This window comes from Macaca thibetana, chromosome 14, assembly GCF_024542745.1.
Source record: "Macaca thibetana thibetana isolate TM-01 chromosome 14, ASM2454274v1, whole genome shotgun sequence".
Taxonomy (NCBI): domain Eukaryota; kingdom Metazoa; phylum Chordata; class Mammalia; order Primates; family Cercopithecidae; genus Macaca; species Macaca thibetana.
In genome coordinates this window covers 11,710,430-11,738,199 of record NC_065591.1, presented here as the reverse complement: position 1 = coordinate 11,738,199, position 27,770 = coordinate 11,710,430, and the positions used below count along the sequence as shown (strand labels likewise).

At 40.6% G+C, this 27,770-nt stretch overlaps 2 protein-coding genes across 2 annotated transcripts in view; one reads left to right on the top strand and one right to left on the bottom strand.

Moving 5' to 3' along the window:
• The window catches only part of GNG3 (G protein subunit gamma 3), a 440,061-nt gene continuing 412,291 nt past the window's right edge, over positions 1–27,770 (top strand). The window contains exon 1 of the mRNA XM_050757061.1: positions 1–5. The gene's annotated coding sequence lies outside the window, so the exon portion shown is untranslated. The remainder of the gene's footprint in view (positions 6–27,770) is intronic.
• Positions 18,244–19,707, bottom strand: LOC126936409 (mammaglobin-B-like). The gene is made up of 2 exons (XM_050759213.1): positions 19,653–19,707; positions 18,244–18,380 (listed from the first exon to the last, which is right to left on the bottom strand). Exons 1-2 carry the CDS (start codon positions 19,705–19,707, stop codon positions 18,244–18,246), a joined length of 192 nt encoding a protein of 63 aa, XP_050615170.1.

The following is a 27,770-nucleotide window of genomic DNA, read 5'->3' as shown; positions in this document are numbered from 1 at the left end:
GGGAGGTGAGGATGTGCCCAGAGGAGTCAGATGATTGAAAGGTCAGGAGGAAATAAAATCCCTTATTCCAATGGGCAGTCCTACCCCAGCAGGACATTCCCAAGGCACCTGGGAAGGACCTGGGAAGAGAGCATGTGGGAAGGGAGAACTTGGGAACAGAGGACCTGGGAAGCTGCAGCTCTGCTGAGCACCTCTCTGCTGTGCTGCTGGTCCAGTCCCTGCAAGTTCTGCAGCTTTTTCCTTTCGTGGTCCAATGGCAGATGGGTGGTGAGTGGGGACTCTGAGCTGGACCCTCTGTGTTTTCATGCCCCATTCTTCCTTTGCTGACTGTGCCACATTGGACAGGAGTCTTGATGCTCTGTGTTCCCTTTAAAACAGGAGCAGTCATAGAATTGTTGTGACTCATCAGTGAGTTAACAAGTGTGAGGTCCTGAGAACAGTGCTTGGCACAGAGTAGGTGCTATCTCAGTGTCAACTGGTAGTCATTATTTTTATATAATTATCAAATGTGTTTCTGATAAACTCTAAGGAGCATTATAGACACTGAAAGCTGAGTTCGCACTTCACTTTGTCTAAAACAGAGCAACCATACTCAAATAGATGCTAAAAGTTTTCACTTTGAAAAGAAAGTGCTGTATTGATTTATGCTCATGTGATGTTTTCTGAGTTCTTCTTTTCTCAAAGACATAGATATAATTTATAAAAGATTTCTCTCCAAGTATATTCCATATATTGCTGCTATATTAATCTTTCAGAAGCCAGCTGTCATTAATTGTCAGTATGTAAAAACATATTTTAAAAATTTTACACATCTTTATTGAGATATAAATGAAGGATATAAATTGTATATACTTATGGTGTATAACACGTGTTTTGATATAGTTTTATATTATGAAAAGATTAATTCAATAAAATTAAAATATCCATCATCTCAAAACTTGTGTGATAAGGACACACAAAGTTTTCTGTGTGATAAGAACACTTGCAGTCTAATTTCTTAGCAACTTTTATGAAAGGTTCAATACAATACTAATGAAATATTTTGTATTAGTTCCTAAATGACAGGCACTCTCGTAAGCTTTTTTGAATCTCACAGCCACAATCCTACGAGCAGGGTGGCCATAATATTGATTGTAATTATGGAGCCCTTTGGAGAACTAATGGGAACTCTAAAAGGGTAGGACTTCAAGACAACAACATAAACCAGGACTGTCCTGAGCAAACTGGATGTGTGATCACCACCCTGTGAAGTGGGCAGATCACTCAACCCAAGCTACGGTACAGGGGACACAGAGATTTCATAGAATTTCCTGACATACAGCTAGGAAATGGAGCTGAGAAAATGGAAGAAGCAGGATATGAAGCCAGGCATTCTGCCTCCACAGGCTGCTCTCAATACTATTTTCCTCCTTGGCTGGACCCTGAGGGACCTGTGCATCATGGCTCAGATGGATCCTGGTGGCCCTGACTCTCACTGCTGCCCTATGTGAACTCCGGGTTGATTTCCGCCCCAGCCCCATTATTTTCTGCCTGAGACCTTTGCTCCCCGTGGCCTACCCTCCTCAACTGACCTTGCCTCAGCCACTCTGGGTTGAAAGACTTCATTCACTCCCAAAGTCACATCAAAGACAGCACACATCTTGTCCCCCTTTCTCCACCCCTGTATCTCCTGGATCTCACCCTTCACAGGACCCCCTGGCTCTCCATGAGCAGTTCCATCCTGACATCTGCAGGACCATGATGCTGTCACTTCCTCTCTGCTCATGCCCCTGGAGAGCATGGCCTCTGCATCTTCTGTCTTGGTGTGGCAACATTGTATAGTAGATGCTCAATAAATAATTTTATAATTGATTTTCTGGAGCAGAATTTGATGTTTACAAGACTTTCCTGATGATATTACATGTATTATTACTAGGTCTATTTAGAAAGAGGTGCTCATCTATTTCGAATGTTTAGTAAAGGAAAGAATCAGACACAACAATAAACCAGACATCAGAGTGACATGCTGAACATTTACACCAATGTTGTCCTTTCCTGGATGAGGAGTTCTGGGCTAGGGTGTGAGGACAAAAGTAGGCAGAGGAGGTCGTTGGAGACTGTGCCAACCAGGGCCTAGGCCACCTCAGTGTCCCTTTTCCCCAGAAGTGACCATTTCCATCACACTGTCTGACCTGGATCCACTTGATGAGTTCAGACCACTAGCCAGACTTGGAAGCAGAACCAGGAACAGAAATCTGCCCCTGGCTAGTTCTCTGTGGCTATCTCACCAAATCCCTGAACTTTTCTCAACCTGACATTTCCCTATAATGTGTGGTTAAAGGTTTACTCCTGTACACATGTGACTGTGGATTTAGTTCATCAAATATCGACACCAACAGGTTCCTTAAGTTCATAATTTTTCTTTTTTTCAATGCCCCATTTTCCTGGTAACTGAAATGATCCCAGAGTTGTGAATGTCCAGTCCTTCTGGCCATTAGCACAGTTATAGAGGAGAATTGAGCTAAAGTTTCCCTCTCCAGAGCAGTGATTCCCAACTAGAGCACATCTACTTTCCTCTTCTTCTGACCCCTGTAGATAGCAGTCTGGAGATGTTTTCAGTTCTCAGGGCCGGATGGCAGTAGGGGCACTATTAGCGTGGAGTGGGCAGAGGCCAGGGGTGCTGTTGAATCTTCTTTAGTTTCTCTTCCAATTAGGAGGATCAGAGCTTCTGAGTTTCCAGGGTCCCAGTAGTAGAGAGCAGTCAATGGGGACTCCTCATCTGTCTCTCCTCTGCCATGAGCAGAGTATTCCAGGGAAACACAGGGGAGGCATGAAATGTTCTGAGTGATGGTTGGGATGTCAGGCTTGGAATATAGGGAAGCATATCTGAGTACTGCTCAGGGACACATAACATTTGATTCACAAAACAAAACAAAATGTGTGGAAGGAGCCCACGGAGGAGCATGAGAGAAGCTAACACAGCATAAACCGAGTGGCTTGTGAGGGACATCAGGTAGAGAGGTGAACCTGAAACAGACAGGTGCACATAGTAGAACAGGGAAGAGTTTGCGGCTGGAGAACAGGATGGGCCAAATGGAGGGGAGCTTCCACTTTCCTCTGTGGGTCATGACAGCAGAATGGTTGGGAGAGGTGAGACACCTTCACATTTTGTTACCCCACTGATTTTTTTGACGTTTTCAAATCTCAGGTCAAAATAACAGATTTTCATACCTAATAAGATAGCTATTGTGAATCAGACAAACAAGCAAAGTAAGAATTTTTTAAAATAACACTGTAACAAGGATGAGCAGAGGTAGCAATTCTTGTGCACTCTTGCTGGGAATGTAAAATAGTGCAGCCACCGTGGAAGATCATGGCCTCTCAAATTAAAGTAGAAAATATCATAGGATCAAGGAATTTCTCCTCTCATGATATAGCCACAAGAACTGAAATCAGGATCTTGTAGAGCTATTGCAAACATATGTCTTTAAGGACACTATTTACATCATTACTTCCCAGGAAGAGGAACCAACCCAGTGTTTACCCCCAGATGAATGGATGAAGCAAATCGAGGTATTCACGGAATGGAATTTTATTCAGACTCAAAAAAAAAAAGAAAATTCAGACACAGACTATAGAGTTCAATATAGATGAACTAGAGTACATTGTGCTATATGAAATAATCCAATCACAAAAACAAATACAGTATGATTCCACTTATGTGTGGTATCTACAGTAGCCAAATTCATAGGAACAGAAATTAGACTAGTGGTTTCCAGAAGCTGGAGGAAAAAAGATATTGGGAGTTATTATTTAATGATATAGAGTTTCAGGTTCCCCCCAAAGAAGTTTCTGGAGATTAATTGTACAACAAAGTGAATGTACTTAATACTACTTAGTTGCACACCAAGAAATGCTTAACATGATACCCTTAACATTTGTGCGTCACAATGAAAAAAAATATAAATCTCCTGGGTGTGAAGTCAAAATTACACCTTCCAGGCACCTGAATTCTGAGCTACCTGCTTCTGTACATTAAAAACCAAGAGGGCCTTGAGCACATTCTCTTTCCTTAGCCTATTATTTCTGTTGACTCATTTATTTTGCAAACAAACCATTTTTTATCTTTGAGCACACAAACATTGGCTCAGTTTCATTGAACAGACTGTTCCATGAAAATCCAGTCACCAAACTTACAGTGAGCTCATTCTATTTGGAAACACGCAGGTTCTATGGGTTGCAAAAACCCTCTATAGCTAACGAGAATAGTGATAATGAAAAGGCTAACAATAGTTTTTAGTTTGTATGTTCATACCTGCAAAAAAAATCATCATATTCACATCCTTGTTACAAAAGTATAAGATATAAGGTACTACATTTCCAATATAGTTGATACAACTGACTTGCAGAAAATAAGAAACCTGTCCACAGTTGCACAGTTTCAAAGCCAGAAGGTCTGGCTCAGGCACTGATGGTGTGTGAGCTGTGAAGTAACAAAGTGCTTCTCTCAGTCCATACATCTGGCAGTGGTGACATGTGAGATGGGCTGGAGGTGGATGAAGATTAGTTTCTGTATCTGCTGATTCTTTCGTTTCACTTTTTGACTCAAATGAATTCTTTTAATCAATGATGTCTCACACCAGCTCCTTCATTTAGTTCACTTCTTTTTCTTATTTTCCTTTTAAAAAAAGATCCGATACTGACAATTGGCGAGTTGCTGGCAAAACAAGGAGCAACAGGAATTCTCGTTGATTAACTGGCAGGAATGCAAAATGGCACAACCATTTGGAAGACAGTGTGGCAGTTTCTTATTTAAGTGAGCATATTTTTTTTTTTTTTTTTTTTTTTTTTTTTTTTTGTTTTTTTTTTTTTTTTTTTTTTTTTTTTTTTTTTTTTTTTTTTTTTTTTTTTTATTTTTTTTTTTTTTTTTTTTTTTTTTTTTTTTTTTTTTTTTTTTTTTTTTTAGACGACGGAGTCTCGCTCTGTCGCCCAGGCTGGAGTGCAGTGGCGCGATCTCGGCTCACTGCAAGCTCCGCCTCCCGGGTTCACGCCATTCTCCTGCCTCAGCCTCCCGAGTAGCTGGGACTACAGGCGCCCACAACCGCGCCCGGCTAATTTTTTGTATTTTTAGTAGAGACGGGGTTTCACCGTGGTCTCGATCTCCTGACCTTGTGATCCGCCCGCCTCGGCCTCCCAAAGTGCTGGGATTACAGGCGTGAGCCACCGCGCCCGGCTAAGTGAGCATATTTTTATCACAAATTCCAGTAAGTGTGCTCCTTGATATTGATCTAAATTGGTTGAAATTTTATTTTCATACAAAAATGTGGACACTCACATTCACAGCAGCTTGATTGAAAGTTGTCGAAACTGGGAAGCCACTGAGAAGGTCTTTAATAGGTGCAGGGATTACTACCCTTTGATACATGTAGTGGAATGTGATTCACCACCAAGAAGTGAGCTATTATGCCATGAAGAGACAAAGAAGAATCTCAAATGCATATGACTAGGTGAAAGAAGACCGTATGAAAAGTTGACCTACCGTAGGATTCCAACCATATGAAACTCTGAAAAGCAAATATGAAGACAAACATCAGAGATCGGCAGCGGTTAGGAGGAGGAAGGCAAGAAAACGGAAAGCACAGAGGATTTTTAGGACAGGAAAACGACTCTAAATACTTTTTATTTTTTCAGTTTTTTATTTCCATAGATTATTGGAAAACAGGTGGTATTTGGTTACATGAGTAAGTTCCTTAGTGGTGATTTGTGAGATTTTGGTGCACCCATCAACCAAGTAGTATACACCAAATCCAACTTGGAGTCTTTTATCCCTCACCACTCTCCCACCACTTCACACAAGTCCCCAGTGTCTTTTGTATCATTCTTACGCCTTTGCATCCTCACAGCTTAGCCCCCACTTATGAGTGAGAACATAAGATGTTTGGCTTTTCATTCTCGAGTGACTTCACTTAGAATAATAGTCCCCAGTTCCATCCAGGTTGCTGCAAATGTCATTAATTTGTTCCCTTTTATGGCTGAGTAGTATTCCATGGTAAATACATACCACAATTTCTTTATTCATTCATTGATTGATGGCGTTTAGGCTGGTTCTATATTTTTGCAAATGCAAATTGTGCTGCTTTAAACATGCGTGTGCAATTATCTTTTTGGTGTAATGACTTCTTTAACTCTGGGTAGATACCCACTAGTGGGATTGCTGGATCATATGGTGGTTCTACTTTTAGTTCTCTAAGGTATCTCCACACGGTTTCCATAGGGATTGTACTAATTTGCATTCCCATCAGCAGTGTAGAAGTGTTCCCTTTGCACCACATTCATGCCAACATTTATTTTTTTTTATTTTTTACTATGGCCAGTCTTGTGGGAGTAAAATGATATCACATTTTGATTTTGATTTGTACTTCCCTCATCATTACTGATGTTGAGCATTTTTTCCATGTTTGTCGGCCATTTTTATATATTCTTTTTAGAATTGTCGATTCATGTAATTAGCCTACTTTTTTATGAGATTGGGATTTTTGGTTTTTTGTTTTTTGTTTTTTGCTAATATGTTTGTGTTCCTTGCAGACGCTGGATATTAATCTTTCATCAAACGTATAGATCATGAAGATATTCTCCCACTTAGTGGGTTGTCTGCTTACTCTGCTGACTTTTCCTTTTGCTGTGCAAAGGCTCTTTAGGTTAATTAAATCCCAGTAATTTATCTTTGTTTTTATTGCATTTGCTTTTGGGTGGTTTGTCATGAAGTCTTTGCCTAAGCCAATGTCTAGAGGGGTTTTTCTGATGTTATTTTCTAGAATTTTTATAGCTTTGGGTCTTAGATTTAAGTCCTTGATCCATCTTGAGTTGATTTTTGTATAAGGTAAGAGATGAGGATCCAGTTTCATTCTCCTACATGTGGCCTGCAATTATCCCAGCACCATTTGTTGATTAGGATGTCCTATGATGGTATGTGCAGGTCATTACACATTTCTCAGAACTTATAGAATGTAAGCCAGTGAGAGTGAACTTTAACATAAACTATGCCTTTTGGATGAAAATAATGTGTTAAAGTTGAGTTCATTAATTATGTATATCACTCTTGTTTCAGCTGTGAGTAATGAGGGAGGTTGTGCCTGTTGGAGGGCAGGGATTAGATGCAAACTCTGTATTTTCTACTCAATTTTTCTGTAAACCTGAAAGTACTCTAAAAATATAATGTTTTTTAAAAAAGAATGATACAAATTGTAAAAACATATTATCTTCACACAAGAAAAAGACCTGAATCAATAGTACACTATTATAGACAGTTGATCAACTTTGATGAAAATATAAGACAATCTACTGAAAAAAGACACATTAAAAAGTAAGAATACATGAAGTTAGCTGAATACAAGACCAGAATATTAACATTAATTGCTTTCCTGTACGCTAGCTACACCATTACACACCATAATGAAAAAACTGGTACCATTGACAAGAATATAAATAGCAGCAACAAAAATACATTGAAATCTACACAAGTGGAGATATGCAAGACTCTAAGAATAAAATCATGAATCTTTAATCACAACATAAAAAGGAAATCTAAATAAATGGAGACACATACTGGTTTCTGGACAAAACAGTAAAATATTTAAAGATATTAACTTTGCTCTGTTCTTCTAGAAATTCAATGTCACCTTTAAGATTTTTTTAACTTTTATTTTAGGTTCAGGGTACATGTGCAGGTTTGTTACGTAGGTCAACTGATATCCTGGGGGTTTGCTGTATGGATCATTTCATCACTCAGGGATTAAGCCTAGGGGTACACAATACTATTTTTTCTGATTCTCTCCCTCCTCCCACCCTCCATGCTCAAGCTGGATCCATTGTCTGTTATTCCCCTCCGTGTGTCCATGTGTTCTCATTATTTAGCTCCCACTTATAGGTGAGAACATGTAGTATTTGGTTTTCTGTTCCTGTATTAGTTTGCTAAAGATAATGCCCTCCAGCTCCACCCATGTTCCTGGAAAAAATATGATCTCATTCTTTTTTATGATTTCATAATATTTTATGATGTATATGTACCACATTTTCTTTATTAAACCTTTCATTGATTGATATTTAGGTTGGTTCTATGTCTTTGCTATTGTGAATAGCGCTGCAACGAACATATGCATGTGTGTGTCTTTATGTTAGAATGATTTATTTTCTTTTGGGTATATACCCAATAATGAGATTGCTAGGTCAAATGGTAGTTCTGTTTTTAGCTCTTTGAGGAATTACCACAATGATTTCCACAATGGCTAAACTAATTTACACTCCCACCAACAGTGTATAAGCATTTCCTTTTCTCTGAAACCCCTCTAGTATCTGTTTAACAGAATTTACTAGGGTAATTTGCTGTTTTGTTCAGTGCTGTTTGGATCTTTCAAAATTGGCATGTATCCATCAATTGAGGAGTGAGAAGAAGCCCGATTTTGGGACCAGACTACCTGGGCTCAAGCTCAGCTCTGGCATTTTCTATTTCTGAGTTCTTCTGCAAGTGGCTTAGCCTTGCAGTCATAGGTTTTTTGTGTTTTTTTTTTTTCATTTTAAAATCAGACGATAAATCAGTGTCTACATTACAGGATTTACATAAGGAATAAACATTTCTGGAGGAAAATAAGTATCACAGAGTCTGAGCACTAAACATCAATTCCTATAGTTATGTAACCAAAGAGAAAATATAAATAATAAGTCAAAGAAAATCAATTAACCAATCTTTCTCAACATAAAATATTATACTGAATCTAACGGATTCTGCCTACAAGGAATGTTCATGTACCCTAAGTGCTAACAAAGAGTGCTTCAGAATCTGGTTCTGGTTCTGTTCAGATTTCTCCCAGTTAAGATTATTACTTTTCCATAACCTAATTTATGGTAAGATCAAAGTGACTATTATTATGTTGTTGTTAATATCCTTAATAATAAATCCTGGACCTATGTCTAAGGGAGGGATATGGGGTAAATATTACTGATCCCCAAGAAACACAGAGTCCTTGGACTTGTGTCCTCACCAGGATATTTTGGGTCTGGGGTCCTTCTGCCTGACTATACTACCCAGGGATTCTCTAGGGATTGATCTTCAAAGTAGTAAACATGTTTCTAAAAGATGGAAAGATTTAGAGGATCAATTAAGATCGTAATGACCAAGGACTTTTTGAACATACACTTATCAGGTGGTCACCGTGGTTCTCATTTCCACCTCCTCTTCCATATAAAGGAATCCCTGAGGGAGAACTGCCTCACAGAGAACTGGGCCAGGTCCTCATACCTCTTCTTGACCATCCCCACAGTTCATAAGGTGTGCTGGCCCACACTTGAGGTACCTGCATGTCTTAGTAAGTTGGCCCCACATGTGAACAACACACATGAGGACAGCAAGCCACAGTCATATCGGAGCTACCACACCAAAAAAGAAATGTTTTAGTCCCCTGCAGTAACAGGTGCCACTTAGGATGATGAAATTATATAGATTTTCTCCATCTTGTTCTGGAGAGGAAAGCAGTTGCCCTGTGGCACCCACAACAGGTCTAATGACGTGCTTCATAAATTTTGGAAGAGCTGCGTGGAGAAGCAGAGCAAATAACCTCAGGATATGTGAGATAAACCAGCAAAGTCATGGACTGATCCTCACTGTGTGTTTCTAGAGAGTTTACTTTGGTGAACTTGACAGTTTACTCACTAGAAAGGCCTTTCCTCCCCAACAGTCTATTGCATTGAAAGAAACACTAAAAACCTTTTGTGCCATCTGTTATTGGCCTTCTTAATGTTATGGGCTCTGATACTTACAGGCAACAAACTTTCCAGCTATTAACTCTTTAATAGGTCAGATAAACGACCTCCAACTGGCTGAAAAATTAAGACCAAGACTCTAGGTTACAATCATGGGATGTCAGATAGGGCTCATATTTTGTAGCTCCAGATTTGTTTTTTCTAGTGCGTCTCCTCATTGCTATACACAAGGTCTGTGTGTTTCCCACCCCAGAACCTTGTGGCAGCTGGCTCCTGTGGGCTCTCCAGTGGAAGGCACTGCTGGGAGACTAGAAGACTGGAGGAGGCAGAAGTCATGTTTCTCTGCTTCTGACATTGCCTCTTGCGGTGATTATGGCAGCAGAGCAGCACCCAGCAGCCCAGCAGGGAAGGGTGCACGGCGATGTCTTCCTTTCCTGCTGAGGTGGCCCAATTTCAGCAAGGGCAGCCTCCTCTTCACCTGCGGTCTTAGGATCTGGGCAACACCATTTTTCTTTTTCTCTCCCAGCCCTGGGGTGATAGGGTCTTTCTGCCATTATTAAATACTGGGCATGCTTTACAACCCCTTTTTTCTTCTGCAACCTTCAAAACTACTAATACCAACTCCTGCATGAAATTTTCTCTGTTACGTTTACCTGTAATGTTTTCTATTTCTTGACTGGACACTAACTGACAAACACTGAAAAATAATATCTTAAATAAATACAGACTTTGAGATGTGTGGCTTTCAGAATGACAAAGGGAAGAGAAAAAGCCCTGACATGTGCAGGGCTATATGTCACATTGACTGCCACTTAGAGAGAGAATTAATGAGTCACCAATCTTTATGATGTGAGGTTCCACATTTTCTGGACAAATATCCTCACATCTTCAAAAACATGTGATCAGCACCCTTGACCAACGGAATTTTTGCTAATATGTTTCCTTGATAGTTAGCACTACATACTATTTAGTGATCCTGCATTATTTCAGCTTGATCATCTGATCTTGGGACTTAATGAACCTATGGATAATCAGTTGTCCAATTTTTACTCCTGTCTTGTGTTGAGAAAAACTGCTTATTGAGGAAGGACAGAGGGAACTGGAATGAAATAGCTGTTTGTATCTGACTGTATGTTTCTACTCTCATCCTTTCCTGTGTTCAGCTTCAATAATTATTCAAGTTGTGCCCTAAACATTGTTTCCTCTTTTCCACCAAAAGCTCCTCTATCTAAAGGTTTTTTTTTTTCTGCAGCATATATTTGTACTTCAGTTTTTTCCAGTCTTATTTCCCTGTAGAGCACATACTATCTGCTCTCTGTCAGGAAATCTTAAACATTCTCATCAAATGTTGTCACTGTTTTGCTTCCATCACACTGTGGAGTTTACCACTTTGTTCTTTTGTTGTTGTAGTTTATCAATTCTTGAGATTTCATAGGAAGATGGTCAGAAATTCAACACATGTTCAGGCTGTGGTCTTGGTCCATTCTAAGGAAATGTTTTTTGTTGTTGTCGCTGTTGTTGATTTCCATTGTGGCCACGTGCTTTGACGGACAGATAACTGTGACAATCATAGGCCTCCGATGGCAAAGAGATGTTGTTTCTCTTCGTTCTTGTTTTTTATTTTGTTTTCAGTTTTTTAAGTAACAGAGTCTTCCTATGTTGCCAAGGCTTTTCTCAAACTCCTCGCTTCAAGCATTCCCTAAGTTGAGGCTCCCAGGTAGCTGGAATTACAGGCAAGAGCCACCCTTTTTTTTTTTCTTTTTTTTTTTTTTTAAACAGGGTCTTACTCTGCCAGCCATCCAGGCTGGAGTGCAGTGGTGAGATCACAGCTTACTGCAACTGTGTCCGGAATTGGTTCCTTCCGATGGGTTCTTGGGCTTGCTGACTTCAACAATGAAGCCATGGACCCTCGCGGCGAGTGTTACAGTTCTAAAATATGGTGAGCCCAGAGTTTGTTCCTTCAGATGTTCAGATGTGTCCAGAGTTTCTTCCTTCAGGTGGGTTTGCGGTCTTGCTGACTTCAGGAGTAAAGCCGCAGACCTTCGCAGTGAGTGTTACAGCTCTTAAAGGGGGTGCATCCAGAGTTGTTTGTTCCTCCTGGTGGGTTCATGGTCTTGCTGGCTTCAGGAGTGAAGCCACAGACCTTCGCGGTGAGTGTTACAGCTCATATAGATAGTGTGGACCCAAAGAGTGAGCAGCAGCAAGATTTATTGTGAAGAGCAAAAGAACAAAGCAACCATGATGTGGAAGGGGACCCACCTGGGTTGCCCTCAGGCCAGCTTTTATACCCTTATTTGGCCCCACCCACATCCTGCTGATTGGTCCATTTTACAGAGTGCTGATTGGTGCATTTACAAACCTTTAGACACAGAGCGCTGATTGGTGCATTTTTACAGAGTGCTGATTGGTGCATTTACAATCCTTTAGTTGGACAGAAAAGTTCTCCAAGTCCCCACCAGACCCAGAAGCCCAGCCGGCTTCCTCTCTCACAACCTTTACATGCCAGGATCAAGCAATTCTCCAGCCTCAGTGTCATAAGTAACTGGGACTACAGGCACAAGCCACCAAGCCCAGCTAATTTTTTTGTATTCTTTGTAGAGACAGGGTTTTACCATTTTGCCCGGACTGATCTCAAACTCCTGAACTCAAAGTGATCCACCTGCCTTGGCTTCCCAAAGAGCTGGGATTGCAGGCATGAGCCACTGTGCCTGGCCCACGAGAGCCACCTATTTTTTTTTCCATAGGTTATTGAGGTACAGGTGGTATTAGGTTACATGAATAAGCTCTTTAGTGGTGATTTGTGAGATTTTGGTTTACCCGTCACTGGAGCAGTATACACTGCACCCTATTTGTTGTCTTTCATACCTGCTAGGAGGATGCAAAACCCTCTTTTCACAAGAAGAGAAAAGCTGGTCAGTTGTTTTGATCACAAAGAACCTGGCAAAACTATCATTTCATTTTAGTCACTTTGAGCTTTGCATCTGGGTATGGGAGTTAAGGCCTTCCCCTACTGACTGGTGGCATCTTGCAAATGTTCAAGAAGATTCCAGATTTTACACAAATGGTGTCATCTTGAGGTTCACACTCATGGTCAGTTTAAGGAAACCTCATTATTCCAGTCCTGGTGCTAGACTTGGTGATTCAAAGAGTTAAAAGACACATTTAAAAGACACATTTATGCACCCAAATACTTCAGTCTCTCGGGAGAGGCAGACCCATAAAGATATCTCCGTTGTACTGAATGCAGTTGAGCACCTACAAAGGTCTTCTATTTAGATGAGCTCATTGGTTGGATGGAGCTGTGATTCAAAAATTATGAGAACATGGAAAATGATTATCTAAACCAGGGTGGCACTCAGAGTAGGGTGTTTGGAGGGTATGAAATGAAGAAAAGGTCTAGGCTGGAATAATAGTCAACTGTTAACAACTTTGCATATGATGAAAACAGACAGACCTGATCACAGTGCATTCTCAGAACTGAGCAACATGGACTTCTAGGGGCAGGGTAGGAACTATAAGTGATTGAAATGAAGGTTAGTGAAACTGCCATTCCTTTTGTCTAGGGAGTAGGATCCAGCCTCTGTGTGTGTGTGTGTGTGTGTGTGTAGGTGTAGGTGTGGTGAGAGAGTTGATAATAACCAGGCACAAAGTAAATGTTCTGTGAATCCTAAGTGCCAGGGAGAAATGAAGTTCCTGTGAAATCTCTAGCTCTATTTAGAGGCAGACAGGACCTATCTTGTGAGTTGGAGCAACATAGCAGTGATTTGAGAAGTTTGTAGGGTGTACGACAAGCTCATTGTGGACTAGAAATCTTGAGTGGTTTCACATTTGGTCCATAAGAAGTCAATTTCTGACTTCTTATGTCAGAAATTCCTGGAAGTCTGGCATCTGTGATTTGCTCACCAGTGGTAAAGGAGGGTTTTGTGAATCAGGGATCAATAATTGGTGGTTTTTCAGCTGCCAGAGATTCACCAAGGAAGGGTATAAAATCTACTTTCCCCATCTCTACTGAGGGATCAAGAGTTTAGGACACTAGTACTGTGTTTGTAAAAGCCCTGATGTCTCCTGATCATTTTTAGCATATCCACCTTCTACCCACATGTAAACGTAAGTATTAGTGTCTGTCCTACATTGCAGTAAAAACAGGCTGAGACCAGTTTTAATGCCCTCACATCCAGAGCGCCTCCCATGCTAGGGGCTGTGGATGGTGCCAGGGACTCCAATGGACCAGGGAACAAAAATAATTCACCCAAGACAAAGATAGATTTTTCTCTGAGGATTGGGAGCAAAGGAGAAAGGGTGATAAAAATATACAGGAAATAGGAAAAGATATAAAGAAACTGACAATTCTTCTCCACAATTTGGAGCAACTTTATGCTTATAAAAAACATAGAGTGGGAAACAACTTAAAACACCTCAAAACACCCACAGAAAAGACTTTTCTAATTACCGTGGGAAATGGCAGCTATCACCCAATTTCAGGGATAACGGTGACAATGGTAAAGATAGTCAATACCCGGAGAATAATGGATTCTGAGACAGGGACTGGCAGCATCATATCTGCTGGTCCATAATCCCTATGAACCAAATTCTCATTTAGAGAGGTGGACTTCATCAGTGACTCAACTGTGCAGCCAACAAAGAACCCAACATTATGCTTGTACATAGCAGGTGTGCACTAAACGTGAGATAAACATATTAATATCATTGGTGTTCATTTCAGTCTGTTTTGCTGGAGTCTACAGTCTACTTTCTAAACTTAATTTGGGTTTCTATGTTAGTTTGCCTAAATAGAGCTGTTCCAAGGACGTCAATTTTCAAGCTTCTTGGCTCTCCCATTTCTCCCTGTAATTAGAAGTTGGAACACTGGTTTACAAATTATTTGCAGGGGGTGGACCTCAGACATTGTGAATCAATTCAACAAAAGGGTCACTACTAAGATTCTGAGTAAGTTAGGTAAATAGTGAAATCAAGGAACAAAGGTACACAGAGTTCAGCGACATGGACCTGGGGATCATGGCAGACAGGAGGCAGAAGTAGATGGCAACTCCAACTCAGACAAACAGAGCAGCATGTGGAGGCTCAAATAGTGAATTTTTGCTGCGGAATGACTGCAGGAATAAAACAGGAAACCTGAGAGTACCCACAGTCCCCTGAAGGGAGCAGATTGCTCCTGCAGAACCTGGGAGACACTTCAAATACTGTGAGTGCCCAAACTGTGGAAGTGGGAAAGAGAAATCATCCACCCCCAAGCACACACCCCTACTGGGGAATCTGAAGGCCTAGATTATGTAGATTTTGACCTTACCTGAACCTGAGTCAATTTAGAGAGTCAAGCAAAATACAGGGGTACAGGAAGCAGTGGGAAAAGCCCTGGGAGCTTGCTGGGTCCCCTAGCAAACTGTTTTTGCCTGGCCTCACGGAGGTCCTTCAGGAGTTGGCCAGAAGTGCAGGGAAAGACCACGGAAAGAAGGAAATCTCCAGCTGAACTTTGTAACAATTTGAACTGAACAAGAAGCCTCCTGGCCAGGACTCAGGGGAGGGCCTGAATCTGGTGTGCAGACTTCACGAACGGAGAAGAAAGAAAGCCATATTTGATTTTCCAGTTGAGGGCAGCCTGGGGCAAGTTCTCAGCCTTGCTCACCCACTGCCTGGAAACACATTTGGTGCTGTTGGGTGGGCACGGTGGGAGTGAGACCAGCCCTTTGGATTGTGTGGGAGCTGGGTGAGGCCTGTGACTGCCGGCTTTCCCCCACAACCCTGACAGAAAGAGAAAGAGAAAGAGCTGGAGTTCTTTAAAAATCAACTGCCTGTTTTTCTGTGGCTAGAGAGCCTTATCTCTCCCTTTCCCAGGGATTGTGAAGACTCTGTTTCTCTAGCTGTGCAGCTAGAAGGTCACTAGACAGATAAACTCAAGTCGTAAAACATGTTTTTCCTTGAAAAGTAAGAAATGATGTAATGCATGTCTCAATTAATTGAATAACAGTCTTTGTTTCTTGCTTCTGTAATATGCTTCCCCCTACACAGATCTCCCCCTGCCCCACGAAATGCTTGAGATAACCTGACTTTTTGCTTGGGGCTGTCTTTTTAGATGTTAATTTGACTAGGCCAGGGCACCTAAATAATAAATCTTCCTCAACCCCTCAGTCTCTCTGATTCCTAAATTATCCCACAACACCAACTCCTTCAAGGCCTGTGAGTGTGATGTCTGGAAAGCCTCTGCTGCTGTGGGAGAAAAAAGAAGAACTTTAGGGACTTGCAGTTAGTTTACTGAAATGAACATGAATTTGAAGTTTCAGCAATTCTCTTACACTTTCCACAAAAAAGGACAAAATACAAAAGAAAATTTGTGGTATCTAGCAATCAGCAGTCAGGTACAGACCACCCTCTGAGCCAAAAGTCTTGGGAAAAGTTAGAAGTCCCTACACCAAATGCTGCTGTACATGGTTTGTTGGAAAACAAAAACAGGTAGGTCACTTGGATTTGCAAGTCTCTCTTGTAAAGTCAAATATTGAAATCCAGAAATTTATCTTCTTGTTGTTTTCTTGCATTTGTCCACAAACATCTAATACCCAGGAAAATTAACACTGAAAGCAAAACCAGAATTTTCTCTCCATTTATTCTGTCATTCAGGAGATACTTAGCCAAACAGGGGCCAATGTTTGAGAAACATTTGCCTGCCACTGATTGGCAAGGAAATGTTCCTAAATAATATTTTTTTTCCAGGCCAGGCGCGGTGGCTCAAGCCTGTAATCCCAGCACTTTGGGAGGCCGAGACGGGCGGATCACAAGGTCAGGAGATCGAGACCATCCTGGCTAACATGGTGAAACCCCGTCTCTACTAAAAATACAAAAAACTAGCCGGGCGAGGTGCCTGTAGTCCCAGCTACTCAGGAGGCTGAGGCAGGAGAATGGCGTAAACCCCGGGAGGCGGAGCTTGCAGTGAGCTGAGATCCGGCCACTGCACTCCAGCCTGGGCGACAGAGCGAGACTCTGTCTCAAAAAAAAAAAAATAAAAAAATAATAATAATAATAATAATATTTTTTCCAGTAATCCTGTTAATAATTTTTGTTCCAATAATCCTGTTCTTTGAAATTATTTCTTCAAAAAATATGCCACAAGTACTATTTGTTGAAGGTCCTCCAATTTGAACTGTTTCCTATGTCATATTTTCAACACAGGATTGTTAAAACCTGATCTCAAATCAAGATGTGTTGGTTTTGAGTTGCTGTATGGCCATAAAAGTGAGAAATACTGTAACAGTTTGACACACTCCATCGTTACCTTAATGAGCTGCAAAATATTGTACGACAAGCTCATTGTGGACTAGAGAATGATGAGTCTTATATGGATATTTTAAGAAAAAAATGATCTTACCATATTTTTGGTATATCTCTAGATTTTCTATCATGGAATATTTTAATTGGAATTTTTGACATATTAACTAAATGATAAAAAAAATTCTATAAACAATGTGTACTTATAAATACACAGAAATACTCATTGTTATAACCACCGACTTTTGTTTTGAAAAATTCTGGCACTCATACTGTTTAACACCTATGATCTGCACTTCCTTTTCCATGAGGTGGTTAATTAAATGGTACCTGATTTCCAATCATGTATACTAAGAAATCTTGGTTGCCTGGACATCAAATTTAAATTCTATTCTTCTATTAGGATATATAGAAGTTGCACAAACGGTATTTTCTGCACTCCATAAAAGAAGTATAAGGAAGATTTTACTGCTTGTTTTTGTGATAGAGGAAAATTTTTGTGTTAGTTGTTCTTGCAAATGAGTGGCTCCTTAAAAATCATATATTTTCTTTTGATAGAAAATCTGTGTGTGTCTGTCCCTGTGAGTGTGTGTCTATGTGAGTGTATTTGTGTGTTTCTGTCTGTGTGAGAATGGACTGGGGAGGTGAGGGTTAGATTTGCCATTTCTGGATCTTTCTTTTCTCTCTTTTGCCGTTTCCATTTATCACTTACAAAGGATTCTTAAAGTGTAGTGGCAAAGCACCCTAAGGAAAAACTTTAATTAACTGATATATAAAGAAAGCTTTTTGGCCAGGTACAGTAGCTCACACCTGTAATCCCAGCACTTTGGGAGGCTGAAGTGGGTAGATCACGAGGTCAAGAGAACAAGACCATCCTGGCTAACACGGTGAAACCTCATCTCTACTAAGAATGCTAAAAGTTAGCCAGGCGAGTTGGCATGCGCCTGTAGTCCCAGCTACTCGGAGGCTGAGGCAGGAAAATGGTGTGAACCCAGGAGGTGGAGCTTGCAGTGAGCCAAGATCACGCCACTGCATTCCAGCTTGGGCGACAGAGTGAGACTCCGTCTGAAAAAGAAAAGAAAAAAGAAAGAAAGAAAGCTTCTTAATAGTTGCTTAATATTCTTGGTGAGACATTTAGAGCCCACTTTTCAAAGGCACATTAAAAGAAACACTAAATTACCATCATCACTCCAAAACTGTTCAGAGTTTTACTTGACTGGTTGAGGAGCACTACTTAAGTTCCCCTACAACCTCTGCAGTGGCATCACTGTCTATGAACTCCTGTAAAAATTGTGTGTATTCTGGTATAGACACTTCAGGATTGAGGGTCTTTGCAACCACATCCTCCAGCAGTTGGCAGCCAGAACCTAGGAAAAAGGCACAAGAACATGAGCCATCACCAGAGGCGTGAACCTGTGTTGGGTATGAGCTGTGAGGCTGTTCATCTTCTTACCTCCCAGGAGAGACTAAGCTTCAGAAAGATTATGGTGCAGGGTGTCAGGTTCTCAATTCTTGGAGCATAAACTCAGGCTTTTCAAATTCTCCCAAGATCCCAAGCCCAGAGAAGCCCAATGTCTTGTATTCTTGATGAAGAGGACCTTTGCGAAATAAGGTGCTCTCACTGGAGAGCCACAGCAAAACTGCTTGGCCTTTCTTGGTTGAAAGTCATGCAATGCTTCCCTGTTATCATTTCCAGCATCAAGTAGGGGTCCCAAGGATTTCAGATGAATGGTTCTAGGATATTGTTCATTAGCTCTGTTAACTCTTAACAGCATCAACAAGGAATGTGAAATAGAACTTTTGCTCATGCAGGTATCTGAGGTGCTGGCCCCCATGGGGGTGGAAAGAGTGCAGGACTTGGATTCTCATGAGCTGTCTGTGCTCTGGGCTCTGCTGTTTTCTGTTTAGTTGACTGTGAGCTTGTCAGATTTTCACCCATCTGCATGTACTTTGGGAACAAATGAGGCAGGGTGTGTGAATAAGCTTTGTGACTTGCGTAAGCCAGGCCACATATGGGACCTATTAGCACTGATTGTGGCTGCCAGGTCTTTTTCCTCTCACTGGATCTTCAGTGCTGGAAGGAGACCCCATGGGGTGTGAGTTCTCCCCAACAGTCTGCCTTGAGACTAAAAAACTTGGGAGTGAAAGGGCATCCCAGGAGGGCTGGGATGAGAACACAGAGTGAGCCCCACAGGGTGAAAGACGCTGGGTCACACTCTGCAGCCTGGTCCTCTGTCCTGGCAGGTTTCCAACTTTCTTCTACATTCAAGGTTACCAGTGATTATTTTGTGGTTCGTAGATGCAGATGTGATCAGGCCTTCATATTTCTCTCTCTCTTGCCCCACTGAAATAGCTAATTCCAATATTCAATCCTGAGACTTATCCTGGTTTCTGTGGTCACTGTGTATGGTGGAACACTGAGTACCATGAGACACTGCATGCAGCTCCAATGCAGGGGACAGCCCAGGACAGAGCTGCCTGCACGATTGTCTGAAATTATGAGGATCCTAAGGCCCATTACACTCAGACCCTTTGTACTGGGGCTGACCTGTGCTGGGTGTTGAGAACCAGGTGCTCTTCCACAGGGGCCTAGGCAATAACCCCTATCCCAGGGAAAATCCTCTTTGCACAGAATTCACCTGCATAGTGATTTAGGGGGAGGGCAGCCAGCCTGAGAACCATCAGCAGCTTCATGGTGAGGCAGCTGCTGATGGTGTTCAGTCATGTGTGGCAGGGATCAAGGAATTTGCTGTTGAGGTGTGCACCCAACACTGCTCTATTCATTCTCCAGGTAGGTACTTTAAATATACCTAGTAATGAGGCAATGAGTCAACCTGGCATGGGACTAGGAGACAAAAGGGTGCACCAAGGGGACCCCCAACCATCCTGTGATCTGTGTTTAATAACCAGATCTTCCCTCTGACACAGCCTACCAAAATGAGAAGGAACAAGATAAACAATTCTGGTAATATAACAAGACAAGGCTCTTTAACACCCCCAAAATGTCACAGTAGCTCACCAGAAATGGATCCACATCAAGAATTTTCTGATTTCTCTGGAAAAGAATACAGAGGTTCGATCATTAAGCTAATCAAGGAGGTACCAGAAAAAAAGTGCAGTCCAATTTAAGGAAATTTTAAAATATATAAGATATAAGGGAAGAAAACTTCAGTGAAATAGGTAGCATAAATAAAAAACAACCACAACTTCAGGAAATAAAGGACACACTTAGAGAAATGCAAAATGTATTGGAAAGTCTCAGCAATAGAATCGAACAAGCAGAATAAAGAACTTCAGAGCTCAAAGGCAAGGTTTTCAAATTAACCCAATCCAACAAAGACAAAGAAAAAAAATTTTTTTAATAAACAAAGCCTCCAAGAAGTTTGGGATTATGTTAAATGACCAAACCTAAGAATAATTGGCATTACTGGCAAAGAAGAGAAATCTAAAGGTTTGGGAAACATATTTGGGGGAATAATCGAGGAAAACTTCCCCAGCCTTGCTATAGACCTAGACATCCAAATACAAGAAGCTCAAAAACCACTTGGGAAATTCTTTGCAAAAAGATAATTTCCTAGGTACATTGCCACCTGGTTATCTAAAGCCAAGACAAAGAAAAGAATCTTAAGAGCTGTGAGGCAAAAGCACTAGATAACCTATAATGGAAAACTTATCTGATTAACAGCAGTTTCTCAGCAGAAACTATACAAACTAGACGGGATTGGGGCCTATCTTCAGCCTCCTTAAACAAAACAATTATCAGCCAAAAATTTTGTATCCAGCAAAACTAAACTTCATAACAAATGCTGAGAGAATTTGCCACTACCAGACCAGCAATATGAGAATGGGTAAAGACAGCTTTAAATCTTGAAACAAATCTTGGAAACACATCAAAACAGAACCTCTTTAAAGCATAAATTTCACAGGACCTATAAAACAAAAATACAGTTTAAAAAAACAAGGTATACAGGCAACAAATACTATGATGAATGGAATAGTACCTCACATCACAATACTAATATTGAATGTAAATATCCTAAATGCTGTGCTTAAAATATACAGAATTGCAGAATGGATAAGAATTCACCAACCAACTGTCTGCTGCTTTCAAGAGACTCACCTATTACTTAACAACTCATGTAAACTTAAAGTAAAAAGGTGGAAAAAGACATTCCATACAAGTGGACACCAAAGCAAGCAAGACTAGCTGTTCTTATTTCAGAGGAAACAAACTTTAAGGCAACAGCAGTTAAACAAGACAAATAGGGACATTATATAATGATAAAAGGTCTTGTCCAACAGAAAAATGTCACCATTCTAAATAAATGTGCACCTAACACTGGAGTTCTCAAATTTATAAAACAATTACTACTACATCTAAGAAATGGAATAGACAGCAACACAATAATAGTGGCGGACTTCAATATTCCACTGAAAGCACTAGACAGGTCATCAAGACAGAAAGTCAACAAAGAAACAATGGATTTAAACTGTACCCTGGGATTCCTTAAAGAAAACAGAGAAGGTGCCAGACTCCCTTTTGGGGAGAAACTTTTTATCTTTATGGAACCCCAATGGTGTAAACAAACAAGTTTCTCTCAGATCTTAAACTGCTTACTATTGTATTGTGTTACCTGATTTTTTTACTAAAACAGTTATAATAGCAGAGGCTACTCTTGAGTTTTTAAGGGAGAGTGTAATTTAGACACTTAGAAATGTCTCTGTTTAAAAAAATTCTTTTTCAAGTGCATTGTAAAAGCAACACATACTAGCCTCATACTAATTCTCCTTTTTTGGAGACCCAGGTTGAACCCTGAAGTGTCAGCTTTGCCTAGAGTTCAAAGATCCAGTTAAGAGATAGGTAGTGCCTATCTAAATAAAACTGGTCTTCTTATACAATTCTATGATATATTTCTATAATTTTTGTTTGATTTGGCATCCATTTTTAATCCCCCTCTAGCAGAAACAGACTCTCTCTGTACTTTGAGATATAAATTTTGATACCTGATTTTTCACCTAATAGTTACCTTAACATGCAGATTTAGGGCTATCTCACTGACAATTGCCTAGGGTAATAAAATAAGTTATCAAGAAATGGGAAGTCTTAAATAGGAGACAAAATAGAGGTCTTATGAATCTGTGAAATTCACTTCTATCTACATGTCTAATACATCTTTGTATTTATGTGTCCTGTATAAGATGTCTCACTACTAAAAATGTGTAAAAGAGTTCCAGTTAATTGCTTTTAAAAATAACTTAAAAGGGAGGCTCAAAGATGGCCGAACAGGAACAGCCCCAGTCTACAGCTCCCAACATGAGTGATGCAGAAGACGAGTGATTTCTGCATTTCCAACTGAGGCCAGGTTCATCTCACTGGGGCTTGTTGGACAGTGGGTGCAGGACAGTGAGTGCAGCCCATGGACCGTAAGCCAAAGTAGGGCAAGGCATCATCTCACCCAGCAAGGTCAAGGGCTTGGGGAATTCCCTTTCCTAGCCAAGGGAAGCCATGACAGACAGCACCTGGAAAATTGGGTTACTCCCACTCTAATACTGTACTTTTCCAAAGGTCTTAACAAATGGCACACCAGGAGATTATATCCCACGCCTGCCTCAGAGGGTCCCACACCCACGGAGCCTTGCGCACTGCCAGCACGGCAGTCTGAGATCAAACTGTAGGGTGGCAGTGAGACTGGGGAGGGATGCCCACCATTGCTGAGGCTTGAGTAGGTAAACAAGGTGGCTGGGAAGCTCGAACTGGGTGGAGCCCACCACAGCTCAAGGAGGCCTGCCTGCCTCTGTAGATGCTACCTCTCAGGGCAGGGCATAGCTGAACAAAAGGCAGCATAAATTTCTACAGTCTTAAACATCCCTGTCTGACAGATTTGAAGAGAGTAGTGGTTCGCCCAGCACATAGTTTGAGATCTGAGAATGAACAGACTGCCTCTCAAGTGGGTTCCTGAACCCCCAGTAGCCTAACTTGGAGGCACCTCCCAGTAGGGCCCGACTGACACCTCATACAGCCGAGTGCCCCTCTGAGACGAAGCTTCCAGAGGAAGGATCAGGCAGCAACATTTCCTGTTCTGCAATATTTGCGGTTCTGCAGCCTCTGCTGGTGATACCCAGGCAAACAGGGTCTGGAGTGGACCTCCAGCAAACTCCAACAGACCTGTAGCTGAGGGACCTGACTGTTAGAAGGAAAACTAACAAACAGAAAGGATATCCACACCAAAACCACATCTGTACATCACCATCATCAAAGACCAAAGGTAGATAAAACCACAAAGATGGGGAGAAACCAGAGCAGAAAATCTGAAAATTCTAAAAATCAGAGCACCTCTTCTCCTCCAAAGGAATGCAGCTCCTCACCAGCAACAGAACAAAGCTGGATTGAGAATGACTTTGATGAGTTGAGAGAAGAAGGCTTCAGAAGATCTGTAACAACAAACTTCTTTGAGTTAAAGGAGGATGTTCGAACCCATTGGAAAGAAGCTAAAAACCTTGAAAAAATAGTGGACGAATGGCTAACTAGAATAAACAACATACACAGAAGACCTTAAATGACCTGATGGAGCTGAAAAACCATGGCATGAGAACTATGTGACACATGCACAAGCATCAGTAGCCGATTTGATTAACTGGAAGAAAGGGTATCAGTGATTAAAGATCAAATGAATGAAATGAAGCAAGAAGAGAAGTGTAGAGAAAAAAGAGGAAAAAGAAATGAACAAAACCTCCAAGAAATATGGGACTATGTGAAAAAACCAAATCTACGTCTGATTGGTGTACCAGAAAGTGACAGGAAGAATGAAACCAAGTTGGAAAACACTCTTATTATCCAGGGGAACTTCCCCAACCTAGCAAGGCAGACCAACATTCAAATTCAGGAAATACAGAGGACACCACAAAGATACTCCTCGAGAAGAGCAAATCAAAGACACATAATTATCAGAATCACTAAAGTTGAAATGAAGGAAAAAATGTTAAGGGCAGCCAGAGAGAAAGGTCAGGTTACCCACAAAGGGAAGCCCATAAGACTAACAGCGGATCCCTCAGCAGAAATTCTACAAGCCAGAAGAGAGTGGGGGTCAATATTCAACCTTCTTAAAGAAAAGAATTTTCAACCCAGAATTTCATATCCAGCCAAACTAAGTTTCATAAGTGAAGGAGAAATAAAATCCTTTACAGAGAAGCAAATGCTGAGAGATTTTGTCACTACCAGGCCTGCCTAACCAGAGCTTCTGAAGGAAGCACTAAACATGGAAAGGAACAACTGGTACCAGCCACTGCAAAAACATGCCAAATTGTAAAGACCATTGATGCTAGGAAGAAACTGTATCAACTAATGAGCAAAATAATCAGCTAACATCATAATGACAGGATCAACTTCACACATAACAATATTAACCTTAAATGTAAATGGGCTAAGTGCTCCAATTAAAAGACACAGACTGGTAAATTGGATAAAAAGTCAAGAACCATCAGTGTGCTGTATTCAGGAGACCCATCTCACATGCAGAGACACACGTTGGCTCAAAATAAAGAGATGGAGGAAAATCTACCAAGCAAATGGAAAACAATAAAAAAGGAGAGGTTGCAATCCTAGTCTCTGATAAAGCAGACTTTAAACCGACAAAGATCAGAAGAGACAAAGAAGGCCATTACATAATGGTAAAGGGGTCAATTCAACAAGAAGAGCTAACTATCCTAAATATATATGCACCCAATACAAGAGCACCCACATTCATAAAGCAAGTTCTTAGAGACCTACAAAGAGACTTAGACTCCCACACAATAATAATGGCAGACCTTCACATCCCACTGTCAACTAGACAGATCAACAAGACAGAAAGTTGACAAAGATATCCAGGAATTGAACTCAGCTCTGCACCAAGTGGACCTAATAGACATCTACAGAACTCTCCACCCCAAATCAACAGAATATACATTCTTCTCAGCACCACATTGCACTTATTCTAAAATTGGCAACATAGTTGGAAGTAAAGCACTCCTCAGCAAATGTAAAAGAACAGAAATTATAACAAACTGTCTCTCAGACCACAGTGCAATCAAACTAGAACTCAGGATTAAGAAACTCACTCAAAACCACTCAACTACATAGAAATTGAACAACCTGCTCCTGAATGACTACTGGGCACATAACGAACTGAAGGCAAAAATAAAGATGTTCTTTGAAACCAATGAGAACAAAGACACAACATACCAGAATCTCTGGGACACATTTAAAGCAGCGTATAGAGGGAAATTTATAGCACTAAATGCCCACAAGAGAAGGCAGGAAATATTTGAAATTGACACCCTAACATCACAATTAAAAGAACTAGAGAAGCAAGAACAAACACATTCAAACGCTAGCAGAAGGCAAGAAATAACTAAGGTCAGAGCAGAACTGAAGGAGATAGAGACATAAAATACCCTTCAAAAAAATCAATGAATCCAGGAGCTGGTTTTTTGAAAAGATCAACAAAATTGATAGACTGCTAGCAAGACTAATAAAGAAGAAAACAGAGAAGAATCAAATACATGCAATAAAAAATGATAAAGGGGATATCACCACTGATCCCACAGAAATATAAACTACCATCAGAGAATACTATAAACACCTCTACACATATAAACTAGAAAATCTAGAAGAAATGGATAAATTCCTGGACACATACACTCTCCCAAGACTAAACCAGGAAGAAGTTGAATCCCTGAATAGACCAATAACAGGCTCTGAAATTGAGGCAATAATTAATAGCCTACCAATCAAAAAAAGTCCAGGACCAGATGGATTCACAGCCGAATTCTACCAGAGGTACAAGGAGGAGCTAGTACCATTCCTTCTGAAACTATTCCAATCAATAAAAAAAGAAGGAATCCTCCCTAACTCATTTTATGAGGCCAGCATCATCCTGATACCAAAGCCTGGCAGAGACACAACAAAAAAAGAGAATTTTACACCAATATCCCTGATGAATATTGATGCAAACGTCCTCAACAAAATACTGGCAAACCAGATCCAGCAACACATCAAAAAGCTTATCCACCATATTCAAATTGGATTCATCCCTGGGATGCAAGGCTGGTTCAATGTACACAAATCAAGAAATGTAATCCATCATATAAACAGAAGCAAAGACAAAAACCACATGATTATCTCAATCGATGCAGAAAAGGCCTTTGACAAAATTCAACACCTCTTCATGCCAAAAACTCTCAATAAACTAAGTATTGATGAGACGTATCTCAAAATAATAAGAGCTATTTATGACAAACCCACAGTCAATATCATACTGAATGGGCAAATACTGGAAGCATTCCCTTTGAAAACTGGCACAAGACAGGGATGCCCTCTCTCACCACTCCTGTTCAACATAATGCTGGAAGTTCTGGCCAGGGCAATCGGGCAGGAGAAAGAAATAAAGGGTATTCAATTAGGAAAGAGGAAGTCAAATTGTCCCTGTTTGCAGATGGCATGATTGTATATTTAGAAAACCCCACCATCTCAGCCCAAAATCTTCTTAAACTGATAAGCAACTTCAGCAAAGTCTCAGGATACAAAATCAATCTGCAAAATTCACAGGCATTTCTATACACCAATAACAGACAAACAGAGAGCCAAATCACGAGTGAACTCCCATTCACAATTGCTTCAAAGAGAGTAAAATACCTAGGAATCCAACTTACAAGGGATGTGAAGGACTTCTTCAAGGAGAACTACAAACCACTGCTTAACAAAATAAAAGAGGACACAAACAAATGGAAGAACATTCCATGCTCATGGATAGGAAGAATCAATATCCTGAAAATGGCCATACTGCCCAAAGTAATTTATAGATTCAATGCCATCCCCATCAAGCTACCAATGACTTTCTTCGTGGAACTGGAAAAAACTACTTTAAAGTTCATGTGGAACCAAAAAAGAGCCCACATTGCCAAGACAATCCTAAGCCAAAAGAACAAAGCTGGAGGCATCACACTACCTGACTTCAAACTATACTACAAATCTACAGTAACCAAAATATCATGGTACTGGTACCAAAACAGATATATAGACCAATAGAACAGAACAGAGACCTCAGAAATACTACTACACATCTACAACCATCTGATCTTTGACAAATCTGAAGAAAACGAGAAATGGGGAAAGGATTCCCTATTTAATAAATGGTGCTGGGGAAACTGGCTAGCCACATGTAGAAAGCTGAAACTGGATCCCTCCTTACACCTTACACAAAAATTAATTCAAGATAGATTAAAGACTTAAATGTCAGACCTAAAACCATAAAAACCCTAGAAGAAAACCTAGGCAATACCGCTCAGGACATAGGCATGGGCAAGGATTTCATGACTAAGACACCAAAAGCAATGGCAACAAAAGCCAAAATTGAGAACTGGAATCTAATTAAACTAAAGAGCTTCTGCACAGCAAAAGAAACTATCATCAGAGTGAACAGGCAACCTACAGAATGGGAGAAGATTTTTGCAATCTACCCATCTGATAAAGGGCTAATATCCAGAATCTACAAAGAACTCAAACAAATTTACAAGAAAAAAAAATCAAACAACCCCATAAAATGTGGGCAAAGCATATGAACAGACACTTCTCAAAAGAAGACATTTATGCAGCCAACAGACACATTTAAAAATGCTTACCATTTACGGCCATCAGAGAAATGCAAATAGAAACTACAATGAGATACCATCTCACACCAGTTAGAATGGCAATCATTAAAGTCAGGAAACAACAGATG